The 13715-nt window shown below is 42.0% G+C and overlaps 1 protein-coding gene across 1 annotated transcript in view; it reads left to right on the forward strand.

The window, feature by feature from the left end:
- TFCP2L1 (transcription factor CP2 like 1) overlaps positions 1–13715 on the forward strand; it is a 40142-nt gene that overhangs the window by 9868 nt on the left and 16559 nt on the right. The window contains exons 3-7 of the mRNA XM_065671468.1: positions 9109–9185; positions 10785–10890; positions 11161–11267; positions 11865–12017; positions 13094–13204. Of these exons, the coding sequence (XP_065527540.1) occupies positions 9109–9185; positions 10785–10890; positions 11161–11267; positions 11865–12017; positions 13094–13204 (554 nt within the window). The remainder of the gene's footprint in view (positions 1–9108; positions 9186–10784; positions 10891–11160; positions 11268–11864; positions 12018–13093; positions 13205–13715) is intronic.

The raw sequence follows: 13715 nt of genomic DNA on the forward strand, positions 1-13715 counted from the left end.
TGTCTTCCAAGAGTCATCTTTATTGCCAGTCCTAGACAGTCCAGAAAACAAACAAGCCAAAACTCTACACCATGAGAGAAAACCACTGACATCTGAGAAGATCTGTGACAATATTGGGAGCATTGATGTAGAGGTACATAAGCAACAGATGCCTCATGAAGCTAAAGATGGACTTAATTTTAGTCTGGGTCACACTTAAATGAAAGCCCAAGATTTCAGCGCTCAGGTGCAAACGCATGCATCCAGGTTTGAGGCATATGTGCACAAGCGGGTACACTTTAAACTGTTATCTTGAAAATCTGCTGGGTTTTGTCCTGCCTCAGCTCACTGCAGACCTGTTCTGGTTTCTGCTCCGAAGAAAGGCGGAGAAGGCACTGGGCAGTGAGCAGGTGAAGAGGACACCTTGAAGGTGACTGCTGATTGCTTGGGTAGGGGATGAAATTGCTTACAACAGAAGGCAAAAGAAGAACCTTTGCCTCTTTTAAAAAGTCTAAAGTTCAAATTCGGTTGTCTAATCTTCTGCAGCCAGAGAACCCAGTTTTAAACACTGAGATTTACAGTAAATAGAAAAAGCTGGTTTGTATTGACGTTAACTCCTACGTAATTGAGTTTTTATGGGGTCACAACTGTCTGAATGTTTGTAGTTTTCCTGGAACAATTCTTTATTTGCCTAAATGAAGTGTAGAGAAGGCTGAGTGACCAACTCTGCTTGGGTTTGCTTCTGGTTTAATTATAGCTCTGTTTGTGGGGATATTTTTGCTTTGTCCCATGCTAAGAGCTGCCTGTTTTCCTAACAATCACTGCCGTTACTGACCAGGCCCTGGGTATTTCCAGGAGCTATGCTGCTGATGGCCTCTCCTGTGTGAGCATGCACTCCACCCTTGCCTGGGATCACCGGCACAACAGTGACTTCGTGTCACTGACACTGTGAATATGAGATGCTCCCTGGTAGATGCCCACCTGTGCATCCTTGATCCCTCATCACTGTACGGTTCTGTACTGCTCCTTGACCCCTTTCCACTCTCTTCCTGAGTTTGAATGGCTTAAAAAACGTGCAATGAAGCTGGTTTGTCTTTCCCGTTTCTGAGACTGGTTACTCCGTGGTTTTGCTTTTTGTGTTGCACCTCTTCATCTTTGGAGAAGGAATTTGTCTCCTGCCTGACTTTGAAGACAGCTCTGAGTAGGTTCTGGTGTCTCAGCTGAAGCCATTAATTGTGCTGGCAGCAATTTCCCCATATGTTTGGCAGCTCTGTCTTCAGTTGGCAGCCCAGGATAAACAATGCTGTCTCCAAACCACACTATCCCTAAGCCCACTATGAATCTTGCTTCAGATGACAGGGCACCTCTGCATAAGTAGAGCATCTGACTTCTGTTGTCCCTAGGAAACTAGAATATCAGTTGTCTTTTAACCAAGAGGCTCTTTTCTATTCTTTCTATAATCCTTTCTTCTGTTGCTAACATCTGGATGAAATTCAAATGGGATTGTGAACTTGCTGGACTGTAGCCTGTGCACAACTCCTACTGGAAGCCTAGACTGATTTTGTTCTCCCACTTCCATAAATCTTCAGTGTCTGTGAAGGAAGGAAGTGATCGGAAGTTCTTCTGGTTGTAGTGAGAAGTAAGAGAACATCTGTAAAAATTCTTCCTTATATTCCATGTCACTTTTTTACTTCCTCCCATTATCCATATCTATTTTGAGATTCCTATAAATATGATAGTGACATTTTGCCTGTGATTTTACAGCATTTTATGTTTGTATGAATGTACCTATCAATCTGAGAAGACATGGAAATTTTCCAATTAGCTTACTCTAATTTGAGGTGTCCTAAAAGATCACGTTTTAGGTGGTAATAGGAAGCTTGAGGAATACCGTAGTTTTGACATGTTTAGCTGTTTTTATAGGAGCAATACACATTTTTTGGGGAGTAATGTACCCTTTTGCTAGAAAGGATGGAAAAAAACCCAACCCCACACCTTTTTTTTCCCCTGTGCTTTCTACCAAGCATTAATTATGTGTTCCTGAAACTACTCAGCAAGTGTCTGGACAGTGAGATTATTCTTGTCCTAGCTTGATGCCACATCTGTGGCTGGTGTTGAAGGTACAGTCTGCCTTGGGATGGTTGCCAGTCACATCTTCTCCCCTGCTACGTGGGTAGGTTCTGAGTGAGACTTGCTTTCTTCAATTTCTTACTGTAGAAATGTGGTGAAGGAAGTGACTTACCCGAGGGCATCTGAGGGAGCCTGCTGCAGGGGGTAAGGAGTCATACTCAGCTCTTCTGCATCCCTCTTCAGCACCCTCACCCAGGACCATTCTTCTTAGTTATCTGAAACTCAAGTAAATATTACACACAAAGCTACTCTTACAGAGCTATAAAACCTGTTGTCCAAATTGACTTAGAACAGGTTGAAACCAGAAAAAGCCTGTATTTTTTACTTACACAGAGGGGGCTGAGGTTTTCTGAGCTGGACAGATGTGACGAAGATAGTCCTGGGTGTTTCAAGTACATGCTAGAGAAGTGGAAATACAGGAAGAAATTATTTTCACAGGACATATTTTTTTTCCAGCTTTCCATCATAATTTAATTTATATTAAAAATCAAAGTTTATACCATGTCTTAGATTAGGTGGGGTCCAACAAAATGGGTGAGGTCTATGCAAGAGAAGCCCAAGTGCACATAGTGAGCTCAGCAGCTGGGAGTGTCTCTTTGTCTACTGACTGGTTTTGTGTCCTTGATTCAAAGTTAGACTACAGCATTGGAGGAATTAAATGTACCTCCCCCTCTTTTGAGTGGAAACCACTGCAAATGAGTGTTTCTTTTAGTGCCTGTTAGCTATGAAGTGTCACCACTGTAAAAAAGACCATCTTCAAAAGTCTGGGAAGAGTAGGGCTCAGCCAAATGTTCGTATAGTAAATGAGCATTGAATTTTTCCTCTAGCAAACTTGGCTCTGAGGCATGTGTTTGGCTTTCCCACAAGAAAGAGGTAGGGAAAGAGCAAGGAGGGAGCTGGGAAACCCTCTCAAGCTGGGGACAGCTTGTAAAAGGAGGAAAAACATACGAAGAGACATGATGACAATGAGACTGTGGTGTGGTAGTAGAGTTAGTAGTTGAATTGTTCTGCTGTGTTCTTGTAGCCTTTGCTACCCCGGTGGTAATGGCAAGTAGGGCAGGTATCCTCAGTGCTGAAGTCAGATGGGTACAGAAACATAGTGGAGCTAAGGTAGCTTTGCTGCAAAGGGAAACAGCCAGGAGGCAGGTGAAGGGCAAGACTGAATACTAAAGCAAGGCATGTGTAAATTGCAGTTCTTATTGTATAAGTTTGGAAGAAGACCATACAAAAGAGGAGCATTGGTCATGACTGGGCAGCTTGATGTGGATATGATCTGGACACTGAATACCAGAAACTGGGAAGATATGGCCAGGAAAGGGCTGGCTGTATTCAGTCTGCTCCATCTCTGGGTGCTTGTAACTCAGCGCTGCATTCAAGATGAGGTGTGAGGCAAAATGGGTCCTAAAGTGTTAGGATGACTCTTGTGTTCCTTTTGCATTTCCTGTCCCACAGTTGGTCCTCCTTTGCAGGATTTCCATGTTCCTAGCATAGAGGGAGCTTTCAGGGTGGCCTATTGTGTAGCTGGTGAATTCATAATATCCACTGGATAAATATTTCCTAAAGCATCTTGTCAAATGAGGCTGCAGTAAGCAACTGCAGAACATCCACTGCCATTTGTGACCCGGAGACAGAGGATTCTGTCCTTCCTCCACACATGGGCCACTTCAGCAAGTCTTATATTAAGTTTTATTTTTGCTTTTGGCTGGCAAAAAGGTGTGGGAAACCAAGCGTGCAAGTTCAGCTGCCAGCTCCGTCTCTCTTGCCTGTTTACCCTGGGGGTTCCTTAATCTTTTTTGTCAGAAAAATATCTGTGTGTGCCTGACACTCTGAAGAGCTGCATTTGGCTCTCTCAAAGGTGATCCTCCTGACTGCTGGATGTGCTTCGGTCTGGGAGGATAAATGCTTTCTTATTTTCCTCCCCCTCCTTCTGTGTGCTGCGTTTGACTGTCAGCATTCCTTTGCCTTTATCTGTGCGCTATTTAGGATGTCCATATAAAGTTGCTAAATGGAATTTTTATTGGCCAGCTTGGCTTAATAATCAAACAGTTTCCAGGCTGGTTCTGTCTAGTGCAGTGTGGATCCATTCTGAGAAAGAGGACTCCTAGTCATTTTTTTTTATCTTTCCACAAACTTTTGTTGGGGATGTTGCTTAGTCTAAGGTTAGGGTTTAATTAATTGCTGGAAAGGCAAGCAGACTACTTGGCTAGATTAAGTAAGGCCTGATTCATACTGGTCTGGAACATCAGCATCTTAGTTGGAAATTAGCATTTTGTATCGGTGTATCATGCAGAAAACCACAAAATATGTAGTGCAAGTGGCCTTTGAAACGTACGCCAAAACAATAAAGAAAGCAAGCAAGATATTGTGGCTGTCGAGCAAATCATCTTTCAACAAAACGTAACTTTGAGCTTGAAATGGTGATAATCTTTTATAATCAGAAATGGCCTAAAATTCCTGATGGCTGACTAAATCCCAGGACTGGAAATCCGTTAAGCTATTATGGCTTGTACCTTTTGAGGGGGTGAAAGTGTTCCTGTGTTGAACCAAATTATTTTTCATCCATAGCAAATTGTTGACTTTCAGTTCTTCTGTCCCAGCCTGCATTTAATGTGTTTTAGTTACCCAAGACGGTAAAAGCTGAAAAAGCAAGCAGTCTATAAATCCTCTTTAAGATAGAGGCGATTGCTTTATGAATCACCAAGCAGGAACTCTCTGAACCTGGGTGGTTACTACTTTGTTGGATGCTACTCTTGTTCGTAAAGCAGAATTGCTCAAACCATAGCCTAGGAGGAGATTGCATAAATTTGCTGTTGCTCAGGGAATGCCTGTTCAAAACACAAATTACAGTGTATCATCACCCACCCAGGTTTTTATTGGTGCCCCCAAAGCTTTCAGTGAAGCTGGGAGACAAACTGCATCTCAGGAATTTACTGTGGTTTTCTAAGTATTTATTATCATTTTGTTCTCTGTCTGAGGTAGGGAAGAGGAGTTTTAGCAAGCTCTGTGAGAAGGGAGCACCAGGTCACGCAGGCAGGCAGAAGGCTGCTTTGGCCTCACCTATCCTGGGGATTAGCTTGCAGAATATCCTCTTACTTTAGCTAGTGATAGACATGCTCTAGGTACCTTTGTATGCGTGTGTCCAATATTACAACGTGACCAGAGACCAGGCCGGTCACCAACTGTATTGCCTATGGTGTTGCAGCTATAGCCAGTATTGAGAGCATGGAAGGAAAAGGATTTCAGCAAATTGTTGGTTGTTAGCACTGTGTGTAAAACTAACATGCAGCAATGTGGAATGTTCTTCTGGTAAAGGGAGACTCTCCAAAACTGCAACTGCCGCTTTGCATTGCCACAGGTGTTTCCTTCAGGTTCTTCCTTCCATCTGAGCCCAGTGGATGTTAAACCCTTCTCAGCTGAGAACCGAATACTGCTTTTGTCAAAGACCGTTCAATCGAATTGTTGCAGAGTCTCAGCATCTCTGAGATTACTCTGCCATGTTTTCAGCTTTACCACAAAGGATTGGCTTGGAAAGATGTAGTCTAACCTATATTAATGTATATTTCTATCTGAGACAGGTGGAAAAACTCTATATAGGAGAGCTCCTTATATTTCAGTTGTACGTTTTGGGCTTAGCTGTTTGCGGTCTGTCTTGGGAACTGGGAATATTGTTTGATTTAGTCACATTGCAGCCACATTTCTTTACGGCTTCAGATACCTGATTAAGAATACTCTGCTACTGCTTTAGGTTTAGCAGAACATAGTCTGTCTGTGCCTGATAGTATTGGCGGGTCAGTGATGCAGGATTTATAGATGATCTGCCTACCAGAGACTTGAGTGTCTTCTTTGCCCTCTTCGACGCCAGGGGGAGTTCAGCTTTCTTCAAGTTAGGTCACTGTTAGACGCTTTATTTTACAGATCCAAGTACTGATTATTCTTCAGAGCTTTCTTTCCATCCAATTGTTATAATTGCAGGGCTGAGATTGTAATTCACTATTTCAGGACTTTTGCTGGTAGTGATGGTGGAAAACATAGAGTAAACAAGGTTTGGAAGGTATTTTTCAAGGAAAAAAATCCCCAATCCAAGCAGTTTGGTGCTATAAAGGTGCAAGTATCTGAACATTGTCCATGCTATACCAATGAATTATGGGTACCATTAGCCACAAAGCAGTGGATTTTCTGGAATAATTTTTAGGGAGAATGAATTTTTCCAAAACGTTTATGTATAAAGGAATTGTGAGGAATTGGGACCAAATTCTCACTGACAGAGTTCCACAGAGAGGGAAATAAGCTGCATGTTTTCTGAAGCTTGGCTTGTTTTGATAACAATTCTGTGTAGTAACTGGAGTTAAACATTCAGAGGTCAAGGGGAAAGCAGTTAGCATAAAATACCATTTTGCTTGAGTTTTTTCATGGCCTGACCTGAGTTCCAGGGCTTACATCAGATGACCCATATATCTTTCATCAAAGCGTTTTATTTCCTCTTTGGCTTTCCATTTAATATTAACTCTGTCTCCACTACAGGTTGTTTTTTTATTTTTACCAGTTGGCAGAATCTGTTTCTGACTCTGTCCAAGCTAAATCACTCCCATCAAATGTGCAATGCCTGCTGTCTGCCACGTTGCATTATTATTCCTATCCCATGCAAGTGGCTGGAAGATGCGTGCTGCAGAATTTTGAGTGCTTGATGCTAGTTTGGAATGAATATGGCCAGTGTTTTTATACTCATTATTTTCTTTTGTCTCATTGGAACTACAAATAAGGCCAATCAAAGAGTAGGAGTGTATCAGTGCAAACAAGGTGTTCCAAAACCCTGCTAGTTTCTGTTCTGAGATGCTCGTTGAATGGCTGGCAGTGCTTCTGCTTCTACCGTTGCCTTCCTTTATAGCACATCTCATGCCATTTAATTTCTCTGTTCGTGTTACCCCACGTGAGTAGTCATACATGTGTTTTACTGTCTCTTGGATGCTCATTGTGTCAAATCCTGAATTAATTTTCTGTAATGATTAATTAGCTTTGTATTTGTGTGAGAATGAACTGTAAGTGCAAGAGGTGCTTGTCTGTGTGCATTTGTTTGAGGTAATGAACTGTATTGCTTTATAGCTGGTGAAATCTATCCCCATTGAGCCATTGAGTAGCCAAGTACTTCATACAATATAGATACACAGATACAAGATATGCATAGGTACATAGTACAACAGACATGCCACTCAGGGACATGGTTTAGTGGTGAATTTGGCAGTGCTAGGTTAACGGTGAGACTTGGTGATCTTAAGGGTCTTTTCCAAGCTAAACAATTTTATGATTCCATGAGATAAAACCATTTTTTGCAAATTGGAGCTTTATCTTTTTTATGCTAATGTGACAGTGTTGATTATGTGGGCAAATATGTACATCTCTCTAAAAATTGCCAAGTGAAAAATATTAATGTGTATCAGAGGGAACATTAGAAAGTCTCTTAAATTAAAGCACGTAAGACCTCAGTTTCGGGACTGTCATTTACAAAATGCACTTTTGTTGTCCAATAATCTTCAAAAATTCACTGTTGTCATCTTGGTTTGCTTATGCTCAAAGAGATGGGTTAAGATCTGTGCATGTTTCCAGTGCTTAATTTGGCACTTCGTATGGTTTGTTCTCCCCTCTCCCTGTCCCCTAAGCCACTTGCTGGATTCAGGGGTCATTTCCTGTTTGCAGAACTCCTATTGACATCAGTAGGAGTGTTGTACAAACATCTGGGGCTTCAGTATGGCCTCTCCTCTCTTTATTCCCCCCTAAGCACAATTATCCCTGGGATCTAGTGATACAGTCCATACTCATGCAGGCAAACAGAAGAGCTGGGATTCCCAGAAGGGAATCTGCCTGAAATGTGGTGCCCTTCTGACACATCTGCTGTCATAAATCTTCCATTTCTAGATCTCAACCCAGTAACGTGGCATTTTTTTGTCTCTGCTGGTAGCAACTGCTTAGAGGGAGATATATCTGCTTTGCAGTTTTCTGCAGGGCCATTTCTGCGGAGATACTGGTTGAGCTAGAAAACCTGAACTGATTTCCTTCTTAGGGTCTGCCTTATCCTACCTTGTGTATTTTTCAGTAAATGGGAAGATAGCAAGATGGCCAAGAAAAACTAGCTATAAGGTATACATACACTACATTAATCCTAATAATCCTGACCTGCCTCTGTGCTGGCTGTAAGTTTGTTGTAAAGAGTTGGTCCTGTACAATGAGTTTTTGTACTGTGATAGCCATTTGTGCATGAGGTATCAAGACATCAGTCTTGTTTGCCTGCTGTCAGCCTTGAAGGGAGATGTTATTTCATAAACTAGTAGCTGAATTTTACTGAACAGGCTAAATTCCCTATGCTGAGAGTGGTGGTGAGTGCTGGAAAATGAATTCCCTTCCCGGAATTGGTCCCCGCACATGCTGTAATACCCCTTGCTGCTTCCACATGCGTGTCTGAAAAGGTATTTATGCTCTGGGCAGCCATGGTCAAGGTCTTATGGGACAAATCTTGTGTTTCTGGTTCACTGGAACACCCTACAGGCCTGACAGTTCTCCAAAGAAGGCAAGACTTTGCCCAAGTTGTTATCCTCTGCAGAATAGTGCCTAGACCTGTTGTGCCAGCAGCTAGCTCTTCACACATCTGTTGCTTCAGTGGAAAGGACGGACAGAGGCAGTGCTGTTACAGTGATGTGACACAGGCGGACAACTGTCTCAAACACCTTTGTCACCTTCTGAAGGGTGACCAGAAAACTGTAGCAGCCCTGGGAGACAGACTAAGATCGATGCCCTAACTGAGAGCTTTTAGATGTCGAAAGACAAACCTTTCCCTCAGATTGCTGCTGTGCTTTAGTGCCTACTTTATTACTGGGTCAAATGCGTTATGTTACCAAATATAAGCTTTCCCTGATCAAACGTATGTTTTATCAGCCACATAAATGCCAGCATGACTCTCTCATTGCTACAACATATTAAACACCTTGGAAATGTTTCCTTAAACTCTAGGTCAGTCTTATGAAATCCGTCTACTTGAGAATAGGAAATTGGGAGAGTTTCAAGATTTAAACACAAAATATGTAAAGGTAAGGAGAAATATAGATTTCTTTTCTTCCTGCTATTACATACAACCTCTAATGAAGAGCCCGACCTTGCTCACACTGAGACAATGGAAAATACTTTGCCATTGTTTTCAATGGGAGCAGGGCTGATAGAGTTGTTGAGTGCTAGTTTCACGGGATTATGCAGCTTGGCTTTACAGGGCTTCAGGGGAGCCTTTATTCTGTTTGTGACCAGGGCCTCAGAGTTTCACTGTGAATACTGGGTTTGGGGGAATCCCAAAGTTCAGAGGTGAACATGGTCAAAACTGCTGAGAGGCAGACTTGTCTCCCTTCGTAACCCCAGAAACATGCCTGGGCTGTTACAAATCAAATGGAGGACCCTGATGTTTACATGGTTCTGAGAGGCAGATTTTGCATAGCTTCAGTTTATTTTGATTATGGGCATAATTATGAACATACAGACCTTGATCATTTGGTTTTGGGGATATTTTGTTGTTGTATTCCCCCCTCCCAAACCAGTTCAAATTCAAAAGCTTTGGTCTGGATCTTGGTTCTGGATCCAACGTTCAAGCCTTCCTCTCCCCAATTCTTGGCTGTTCTGCCTCAGGATTTCTTTTGGGAAGTGGGGGCTGGTTGCAAAATTTGGATTACAATCTGGATTTCAAATGTTGTCCAAGTTTAGGTAGTTTCCTGTTTGTCTTTGGTCTAGTTCAGGAAGCATGTGGATTGGGATTCCAGTTTTGCAGGTGTTCCCACCGTGGCTTGCTTGCTTCTTGGAGCTAGGGTTTGATTTGGGCATTTCTCAGGTTCATTGGCAAAAATTGCTTATTCATTTGATACAGAAGCCCCTAGGAGGAGCATGGACTTGAGAAACTGGGACGTAACGGGTCATTAACTCAGGCGGGTGTAGCACTCTGAATATACAAAAGGATATATTAGTTAGGAGTACTTTGGACTTGTCTGCCCTGGGGATTGCCCTTATTCCAGCCTTTTTGCTCCAGTTATTGACATGGATGTGCCACTGCAGACCAGAGATGAGAATTCTCCTGTTACAGAAGGTTTCCTATTCTACACTTTAACTACACTGGGGCAAATACAATGACTGGCTGTTAATGGCTGGAATGAAGTTTAATTCCCACTGACAAGGTGTCTGGGCATGTCAGCTCCACTGGTGCAGGGACAGGTGAGCTGGCTTTCACATGTGCTAATCAGAGTGGGATATACTGGGGTTGGAGCATGCTATAGATACATTACATATTATCCCCTTGTGAGCTGTTTTGGGTGTAGAGGCAGTATAGTGATGTCTACATGGCATGGCACCTAAGATTAGGTGGACATTGCTATTACGCTTCCAGATCGAATCCCAAAAAGCTGTACAGGGCTGCGCTATGCAGTGTAGACATGCCCTGTGAAGGGGAAAGGGTGTTGCTCTCTCACTCAGGGGTCCCTTAGGAATTTGAAAAACATGGTGATGGGTCTCTTAGGTGGACCCTCTACTCTCCTCATGATTAAGAATGAGAAACATAACAGATCAGCTTTTGCTTTCTGCTCTGGAAAACCAAAGTCATCTCAAGAGAAGGACCTCTGGATCACATTGTTCAGCTTGCTGTCTTTTCTCAACAGAGCATAATTCGTGTAGTTTTCCATGATCGACGCCTGCAGTACACAGAGCATCAGCAGCTTGAGGGCTGGAGGTGGAGTCGGCCTGGGGACCGCATCCTTGATATAGGTGAGGCTATTTAATTACAGTTCCTGTGCAGCGTTTGTAAGCTAGAGGCTGAATGACATATGGAGTATTTGTATGGGTGTTTAGGGTTTTTATATCCTGTTTTCTTGGGAATCCTATATGCCTTTGGGTGGGAAGGAGATGTAGCATTATAGGTCCCAGAGAGATGTATCATTGGTGGCTTGGCTTTTCACATGCATCTTGTAGTTGTGTGGAAATGCTTTCTCTCCTTCAATTTAATATTTTTAAAATTTTAGGGGTTTTCTTCTACAGATATTCCGCTGTCAGTTGGTATCTTGGATCCGAGGGCCAGTCCAACCCAGTTGAATACTGTTGAATTTCTGTGGGATCCATCAAAGAGAGCTTCAGCATTCATCCAGGTAAGAAAGAACTGATATTTCTGTGGTAAATACAGTGGTGAGATATCTTATAAAGACCTGGAGAGTGGAGGTAACCAGGAAATGAAGAACAAAGATGCTAATGGTAATATACAAACTCAAGTGACAGTTGTATATAATTAATTTGTAGGATGCTTGCTAAACCAACTTGGTAGCAACTTGCTAGCTTTGGAGTACTACTTACTACAGCTAGGATTTTAGCTTTTTTTTTTTTTTTAAGAATGATGTTGCTTTATATACGTGAATTTTGTCTAGAGAAAATTGTCCATAACCTGTTAGTTTTGCTTGCTTTCCTCCTTTATAAGTGTTTCTCATCCCAAATGACAACTGTCTGATTTTAATCTGTGTGTGGGATTTACTTAAGTTAAAGGATGCTTTTCCTGATGCCCTGTTTGTTTCTGAGCTGCTTGTTCTTCTAACTGTTTTGTCCCGAGGAACAGAAATGAAAACATCAGAACTCTTCAGCCTCTCTTAGCTTCTCGGAAGGAGCCAATACCTTATGTTTAGGCAGAATCTGAAATTCAGATTTGCACAGGTTCCAACTGTCCCCAGAGATGAGCACAGCTTTTGTTTCGCCAGGTACATTGCATCAGCACAGAATTTACTCCACGGAAACATGGAGGAGAGAAAGGTGTGCCCTTCCGGGTGCAAATCGACACATTTAAACAAAATGAAAATGGTGAATACACAGAACACTTGCATTCTGCAAGCTGCCAGATCAAAGTGTTCAAGGTATGAGGTAGTTTTGTCTTTGTCATCAACTAGATTAAGACACAGGAGCATGCATAGTTTTTAAATTGCATAGGATTGATGCAAATAGTGGAGTAAAAGAACGGACTTTTATCCGGGTATGCTTCAGATCTTAAAGAGGGCTCTTGCACACAAAGTGATATAAACACAGAACTACACAGCAATTCTGGTTAAATTCAAATGACCCAAGTGCTTCACCAAGACTTACACTGGTCCGTTATGCCTTGAACACTCTGCAAATACTGAGATGTTTAGGGTATCCGCTATGTTTTGGTGCTTTGAGGCAGTGATGACATTATGGCATCTCCAGATTTTTTTATTCAATCCTCCATGAACAGTGAGATTTTGGAGATCTTAAATACCCTTTTTTTTTTGTTGCAGCAGAGTTCCTCTCTGTGCTAACTAGAGGAGAGAAAGATTCAGGGAGAAAGCATCTCTGAAGATCCTAATCTGGGCATGGCATGTGTGTAGACACTTAACAAAAAGCTTTTCATAGACCTGTTTTCTCAAAGGATCTTCTGCTCCAGTTTTGCTCCTGTGAGCAGTGTCTTACCTGTTTCTGGAGAGATGGTACAAATACCAGTTGAGGTGCATAACTCATGGAGCTCATGATCTGAAATGAGTAATACCAAATCTTAGGACTGTGGTCAGCTTATTTAGTCCAATAGACATTAATGGGGGATGTTACAGAAACAGTGGAGATGCTTCATGCTCACATGCTCCTGTGAGCAGTGTCTTACCTGTTTCTGGAGAGATGGTACAAATACCAGTTGAGGTGCATAACTCATGGAGCTCATGATCTGAAATGAGTAATACCAAATCTTAGGACTGTGGTCAGCTTATTTGGTCCAATAGACATTAATGGGGGATGTTACAGAAACAGTGGAGATGCTTCATTAGATTTTTTTGTCTAGGAAATGCAGATCTGATCTTATTCTGTATGTAGAGTCCCCACAAATTTTAAGGACACTTTTGTGAATGTATTAAAGAAGAAGTTGGCCTCTGTCTCCAAACTTGTAATACTTGGCATAAGGGAAAGCTTGTGCTTGTGCTTATAGCCTAAAGGAGCAGACAGAAAACAGAAGACTGACAGGGAAAAAATGGAGAAGAAGACCACCCAAGAGAAAGAGAAGTATCAGCCTTCCTATGAGACAACTATCCTCACAGAGGTAAAGCATCATACTATTTCAGCATGTTGGGAGATAGATTTGAGAGAAAATGCAGTCTAACTGAGGATTGGAGATTGTCTTGTGGAGACATGTATGCCTAGATCTGATTGAAATTGAGAGCAGAGTGAGATTACAAAATGTCTCTCACTGGTGAAGTTTATAAAAGATGCCAAAGTTTCTTATGTTTTAGGGTGCAAACCAACCCTTAACAGGCTAGCTTTAAAAGGAATATTTTCGCTATCTTGTGCTGTGCTCTCAGGCACTTGTCATGGTGCTTAAATGCCAGTTGTATGAGGCATTTTCTTCAGAGCTGTCTGGCAAAAGCTTATTTTGGAGATGGGGCACTTGAATAGATTAATAGGGTGTCTGATTAAATTATTAGTTTGTTTTTCTGTGAATGTGCCTGTGAAGCTACTATTAGATAAAAGATCTCAGAAGATTCTGGCTTGTACTCGAGGAATATCTTGGATGTTTTATATTCTGATGGATTTGGGGTGGAGATGCATGTCTT

Source organism: Lathamus discolor, chromosome 3 (assembly GCF_037157495.1).
Source record: "Lathamus discolor isolate bLatDis1 chromosome 3, bLatDis1.hap1, whole genome shotgun sequence".
Lineage (NCBI taxonomy): Eukaryota > Metazoa > Chordata > Aves > Psittaciformes > Psittacidae > Lathamus > Lathamus discolor.